Raw genomic sequence first — 6,781 nt, 5'->3', positions numbered from 1 at the left:
GCCGCACGTCCCCCTGACGCCGGACGCCAGCAGCGTGGTCCGGGCGGGCGGGGCGCAGGCGGTGAGTGTGCGCTTTTGAGCGGCGGCGGCCCGTGCTCGCGCGTCCGCAGTGATGAGCTACGACCGCGCCATCACCGTCTTCTCGCCCGACGGCCACCTCTTCCAAGTGGAGTACGCGCAGGAGGCGGTCAAGAAGGGCTCCACCGCGGTGAGCCATCCCGAGGCCTGCGCGGCGGGGTGCACGGGGAAACAGGGCACGCAGACCTGGGCGCGGGGGCTGGCGTTCTGCTTGCGGCGGGTGGCCCGGGAGGTGACGGGAACTGAATGGTGGCGACCTAGGTAGGGAGCCTGGCCGCGGAGGGCTGCGCCGTGCGCCCTGGAGAGCCGGGTGGCTGTGCCAGGCTTCCCCGCTGCAGAACGTCTAGGCGAGCGCAACCCCGCGACTGGGCCGGGGCCATCTTGCGCGGCGCAGACGACGGAGGCCGCAGGTGCGCGCGGGCGGTGAGAGGCAGGCTGTGAGTCGGCGCCGGCAGGGACCTGGGGATCTCCCAGCTAGGCCCAGGTCGGCGTTGTGAACAAAGGGCGGTTCGTCGGCCCTGCGAGGGTGACAGGCTACTTCCGGGTTCGCCTGCGCCACCGACGCTGGGTTCTGGTTCCGGTGGGCCTCCTTCGCCGCGCCCCAATTTTTGTTCAGGGACCTTAGCACCATTTGGAAATGGGACCGCCCGACACCTGCAAAGCTTCAACAGGGAGATAGTTTTGTTTTTGGTTTTCCCGAGTCATCCAGTCTTCGGGAAACACACGTGGTTCTGAGTCTTGAAGCGCTTGCATTGGCCAAATATTTAATCACTTTGAAACTAAAGCCCCAAATCTTTTTTGGGTGACCTAACCCACCAAAAACCTCAAGAATGAGCAGGCTTGGAGTTGCAGGCCTGTAACCCCGGCATTTAGAAGGTTCAGGCTCGAAAATCTCACAAGTTCAAAGCCAGCCTGGGACTCTAAAGTGAGAGAGTCTTTCTCTCTGTCCCTTTCGTGTGTGTGTGTGTGTGTGTGTGTGTGTGTGTGTGTGTGCGCGCATTATTCTTTTTTAAATAATTTTTTTTATTATATATGCTTTGTCATTTGGCCTGCAGGTATATCTGTATGAGGGTGTCAGATTCCCCCGAAACTGGAGTTGCAGATAGTTGTGAGCTGCCATGTTGGTGCTGGGAATTGAACCTGGGTCTTCTGGAAAAACAACCTGTGCTCTTAATTACTGAGCCATCTCTCCAGCCTCAAGAGATACTAGTGAAAGACCCTGTTTCAAAAAAACCTGTGGGGCTGGTGAGAGGTCTAAGTTGGTAAAGTGCTTGCTCTGCAAGCCCGACGACCTGTTTTGGGATATTTTCATCGCACAGTAACACTGCAGACTGTCAATAAAGTTTATCTTGAATCAGGGGGCGGAGCCAGCAATCAGCTGACTGGAATTAGCCATAGAGAAGCCAGCAATTTTGATACAGAAGACATACAGGAAGGAAAGGGTGGGGACTGGAGTTTGAGCTTCTTTTTGATTCTGGGAGGAGGGAAGAGAGGTGTCTCTTGCAGTGTCTCCAGCCAATATTCAAGGTCAGCTAGTTGCTACTCAGCCTCTCTGAGCTAGCAGGTTTTCCCCAGCTTTTGACTCTTGGGTCTTATTGATAAATAGAACAATAGAGACTTAAACCTACATATGGTGGCCGCAGCAGAGCTGGGGCCGAGGGACCAGAAGCCCCCCCAGGAGTGGCCGGTGGGGCGCATAAAGCAGGGAGAGGGGCCTCAGGCAATAATTAAAATATCAGCAGATTCATGTGCAGCTGCTAAACCAACAGAAAAACATCATTTGGCACCTCATAAATGTAGCAGTATTTTCTCTTTGGGACTGCTAGCAGAGACTTACTAATTATGAAAGCTTGGCCTTAGCTTAGGCTTGTTCCCAGCTAGCTCTTATAACTCAATTAACCCATTTTTAAAAAAAATCTACATTCTGCCATTACCTCTTCTTAGTTGTGCACAAAATCACACACAGATTTCTTCTGTCTGCCTGTCTGTCTCTCTCTCTCTCTCTCTCTGCCCGAAGTCCTACCTGTTATTCTCTCCTGCCTAGCTATTGGCCATTTAGCTCCATATTAAACCAATCAGAAGACACCTTAGGCAGAGATACATCTTCACAGTGTAAACAAATATTCTGCAACAGCCACCCAAGTTTTTAAAAAAAGGCAGTTTCACACAGTGACATCCCTGGCATTCCTATTCCCAGGAGGCAGAGACTGGAGGACACCCTAGGCTTGCTGGTCAGCAAGTGTAGCAGAATCTGTGAGCTCCAGGTTCAGTGAGAGACCCTGTGTCTCAAAAAATGTAAGTTGGAGGGGCTGGAGATGGTGCAGTGGTTAGAGGGGGCAAGCAAAGTAGTGAGTTTAGTTTTCAGCACCCAGGTTGTGAGGCTCAAAACTGCCTTTAATTTCAGCTCCAGAGGATTCAGCACCTCTGGCCTCCATGGGCAATTGCTCTCAGGTGCACAGACAAAACATATTTAAAAATAAAACGACTCTCGAAGTTTGAGAAGAGATTAAGGAAGACACCAGTGTGGATTGGCCTCCATATACACTCGGGGACACATGAAACCATAGGAAAGCTCTGGAATCTGGGGGTGCCTGTCCCCAGTGCTCCCGCCTGCAGCTGCACCCAACTATTTTCTCTGGACCCTTCAGGTCACATGAGTCAGCACAGAAGGAACTTGTAAAATTACTCCAGACTAGGGGCAGTGTGGACAGAGCTTCTCCCTTGGTAGAAACTTGTAGAAGTTTCCTGTGGCCAGAAGATTGGGAACGGGGATGCTACCCCACTTCAGAGTCAGCTGCCACCCAGTTGTGCCCTCTGCCCAACTGCCTTGTTCAGGGATTGCTGCATTTGTTTCTGTTCTCTCTTGAAGGGTTAAATGTCACTGAGGTACCCTGGGTTTATTGTGGGGTTTTTGGTTTTGTTGATGCTAGGCAAGCACCATTCCACATCCACAGTCCAGTTTCACTTGTTTAAACAGTGGCCACTTCCCTTTCTATAATACCAGGCATAATCAGGGAATGTTGTGTTAAAAAATGCATAGTGGTTCACTTTGTAACACACTAGGTCCTACCAGTAGTATGTGCTGTGTGAGCAGGCGTGATTGTGGCCTGGGGCTTAGTGTAACTCAGACTTCCAGCATTTGGTGCAGCAGTTTACTCAGGCCTTGGGAGCTTGTGCAGGACTATTTAGCTTCAGAACTGTAACCACTTTAGTGGGTTTTTTTTTTTTTTTTTGGAGGGGGGGTTTCGAGACAGGGTTTCTGTGTGTTTTGGTGCCTGTCCTGGATCTCGCTCTGTAGACCTGGCTGGCCTTGAACACATAGAGACCCGCCTGGCTCTGCCTCCCGAGTGCTAGAATTAAAGGCGTGCACCACCACTGCCCGGCCCACTTTGGACACTCAAGTCCTGATAACTTGTACTAGTCCACAGGAGTGGATCTAGGTCTTTGGTGTGGTAGTGTGTCAAGTGATAGGCCAGATATGGGTGGGCATACCTTCCTGTGGGACTGTTGCCCCTAGGCTTGTGCCATGTGCCTGGCTAACCCCACCCCACTCTTCTGTGCCAGAGATTAACAATTGTCCTGCTTACGTAATTCTTAAAATTGAATTTTGCATTCTCATTTAAGGTTGGTGTTCGAGGAAGGGATATTGTTGTTCTTGGTGTAGAAAAAAAATCAGTGGCCAAGCTACAAGATGAAAGAACAGTACGGAAGATCTGTGCTTTGGACGATAATGTCTGCATGGCCTTTGCAGGTACACTTTGGACCAGGGTGGTGAGTGGAGCTTTGGTCGGGATTTGGACATTAGGAGAACCACAGTTGCTGGGTGATGGTGGACCCTCCCTGCCATCACTAGTGCCACAGGGGTGGGAGTTGTCACCTTCAGCAGATCCAGCCTAGGAAGTCTCAGTCCCTCAAACAAAACTAGGTGAAGTCTAACTTGATTCCCAGTTGTTCATATACTTGCTTCTTAGAAAGACTTGCAGAGGCTGGTGATGAGTTGCCCTGACTAAAGTCTCTGCCTGCTGGGCAGTGGTGGCACACGCCTTTGATCCCAGCATTCAGGAGGCAGATAGGCAGATCTCTGTGAGTTCAGGGCCAGCCTGGTCTACAAAGAAGCCCTCTGCTCTTGTTTTCAGGTCTCACTGCTGATGCAAGGATAGTCATCAACAGAGCCCGGGTCGAGTGCCAGAGCCACCGGCTGACTGTGGAGGACCCAGTCACCGTGGAGTACATCACCCGCTACATTGCCAGTCTGAAGCAGGTAGGTGCTTACTCAGGCACTGCTGTCAGGGGCGTCATGTGACTTCATCTTGCTCCTAGAGCACTGTTCTGTTGGTTCTGGCTTGGAGCCATTTTGACTCTGGTCTCTGGAGGGGAATATAAGCATTTGGCTTGCTACTCTGAACTACCATTTGCCAAGTAGTTGAGAGGGGGCTGAAAGGTGCTCCCACTCTGTGGTAAGATGCTAGTAAACTTTAGAGCCTGCTTGTAGTTGGAACATACCTGTCTGTTGAGGTGACTTCTAAGTAGTCTCAGTTAAGCTGTGTGATGCAGAGGCTAGAGAGATGGCTCAGCAGTTAAAGGCATTGGCTGCTCTTTCTGAGGACTTGGGTTCAATTCCCAGCACCCACAAAGTAACTTAAAAACAGTCTGTAGCCGGGTGGTGGCGGCACACGCCTTTAACCCCAGCACTCGGGAAGCAGAGGCAGGCGTATCTTTCTGAGTCCAAGGCCAGCCTGGCCTACAGAGTGAGTTGCAGGACAGCCAGGGCTACACAGAGAAACCCTGTCTTGAAAAACAAAAGTCTGTAACTCCATTTGCAGGAGGTCCAACCCCTCCTGACACCAGACACCCATGTGGTGCACACGCACGCAGGCAAATACACATAAACCATATAAATCAATTTCCAGTTCTGAGTGTGTCTAAGAGGCAAGAGAAATGTTGACAGCTGTTCTCAAGTTTCCTTACCATCTGAATTGTGGTTGGGTGTCGACTTTTCTTTGCAGCGCTATACACAGAGCAATGGGCGCAGGCCATTTGGCATCTCTGCCCTCATTGTGGGTTTTGACTTTGACGGCACCCCCAGACTGTATCAGACTGACCCCTCGGGCACATACCATGCCTGGAAGGTAAGTCTGTGTCAAAACAGTGGGACTTTGGGCTATAGGGAGGTACTAAGCTGGCATTAGCAAACAAATGACAACCCTTAGCTTAGTTCTATGTGCAATGCCTGTTTGTTCCATGATGCTTATATGAAAGCAAAACATTCTACATTGCTGTTCGGCATTTTATCAAAGACGGGGCCTAAACTGAAATTTCCCTAAGTGTCTCTTGGTAATGAAAGAACTTCCTTTCTTGGTAAGGATCAACACCAGTGCGAATAGCCTTCAAAGTAGAACCTGGATCTGTGCCACTGCCGGAGAGCCAACTGTAGGCCACGGAAGAAGGCAGCCACTGGCCAGCCACATAGACTGGCTCTACTAACACACATCTGTTTTAGGCAAATGCTATAGGCCGGGGCGCCAAGTCAGTGCGTGAATTCCTGGAGAAGAACTACACTGATGATGCCATTGAGACAGATGATCTAACCATCAAACTAGTGATCAAGGCACTTCTGGAAGTGAGTGTCCATGGAAACCCCAGGCAGGGTGGGCCTGCTGTCTGAGGATGGTGGTGTGACTGGTGACTTCTTTATACAGCCGGGACAGTTAAGACTTGCCTAAGGGCAGAACATGAGAGGCAGGGCTGAGGTATGGAGTCCCCCATTCAGGTGACTGGGCCTTCCAGAGGCTTGTATGCTAAGTCTGGGAAGTGGGAGGCAAGCAGGTGAAGCCACAGTAGCTAGAAATACAGGCACTGAGTCCCCGTGTGAGGAGTTGCTGTACAGACTGGAGGTTACATAGGAATCCTCAGCAACTGCATTTGGGACAAAAGCCAAAGATGTTCACCCTCCCATCTGGCTGGTTTGGTCATGAACCAAAATTTAGGTCCATATGAGGGCAGACACACCTAATGCTTTGCCGCCTTCTAGGTGGTCCAGTCAGGTGGCAAAAACATCGAACTTGCTGTCATGAGGCGGGATCAGCCCCTTAAGGTAAGTCTGCTTTTGGGTGGAAGGGTTTGGATAGAGAGCTCCTACCTTATGTACCTAGTCCTAGGTTCCTGATGTGTGCTAACACACCTTTACTTTATTCATAGCATTTTCTTAGCCTGTGGGGCTAAATACTTTTGAAAAAACTCTCCCCTGCTCCTGAAGACCTAACTTTCCGATAGGGCCATTGGTTGTACTGGGCATTAGCTCCCTGTCTCTCATGGAGATGTGCTCCTATGTTCTAGGCTGCTGACACCTGCTGCCTGGGTCATTCGCCTTGTCCCCAGCAGCTCTACACAGGGCAGTAGTAGTGGTTGCACTACCAGGTGGTGCTGTTTGCACCTTGTACAGAGTAATCCTGAATGTGCTTCTTGTGGGCTAGATTCTAAATCCTGAAGAAATTGAGAAGTATGTCGCTGAAATCGAAAAAGAAAAAGAAGAAAATGAAAAGAAGAAACAAAAGAAAGCATCTTGATGAAGTGAGCGAGCATTGGTTGGAGCAGCTTTCAGCCTTGGTGTTGCGGGCCTTCTGTCTACTTGTCCGAGAGCCCAATAAACGTCTACATTTTTTAACTCTGTGATGAGAACACATCATTTGGGTACAGTTGTAGT

At 50.4% G+C, this 6,781-nt stretch overlaps 1 protein-coding gene across 1 annotated transcript; it reads left to right on the top strand.

The window, feature by feature from the left end:
- Positions 1-29: 29 nt before the first annotated feature.
- Positions 30-6,742, top strand: Psma7 (proteasome 20S subunit alpha 7). Its single transcript, XM_059262065.1, has 7 exons — positions 30-208; positions 3,703-3,829; positions 4,215-4,339; positions 5,085-5,207; positions 5,579-5,698; positions 6,110-6,172; positions 6,552-6,742. Exons 1-7 carry the CDS (start codon positions 113-115, stop codon positions 6,642-6,644), a joined length of 747 nt encoding a protein of 248 aa, XP_059118048.1. The 5' UTR covers positions 30-112; the 3' UTR covers positions 6,645-6,742.
- The last annotated feature ends 39 nt before the right edge of the window (positions 6,743-6,781 follow it).

This window comes from Peromyscus eremicus, chromosome 4, assembly GCF_949786415.1.
Source record: "Peromyscus eremicus chromosome 4, PerEre_H2_v1, whole genome shotgun sequence".
Lineage (NCBI taxonomy): Eukaryota > Metazoa > Chordata > Mammalia > Rodentia > Cricetidae > Peromyscus > Peromyscus eremicus.
This window is presented reverse-complemented; position numbering and strand designations above follow the sequence as displayed.

What these genes read in the sequence shown, in the direction of transcription:
- Psma7 (XM_059262065.1), top strand. Translation starts at nt 113, where the DNA reads ATGAGCTACGACCGCGCCATCACCGTCTTCTCGCCCGACGGCCACCTC. An exon ending in TCAAGAAGGGCTCCACCGCG is followed by an intron (nt 209 to 3,702) that starts GTGAGCCATCCC and finishes TTCTCATTTAAG; the next exon opens with GTTGGTGTTCGAGGAAGGGA. An exon ending in TGATCAAGGCACTTCTGGAA is followed by an intron (nt 5,699 to 6,109) that starts GTGAGTGTCCAT and finishes GCCGCCTTCTAG; the next exon opens with GTGGTCCAGTCAGGTGGCAA.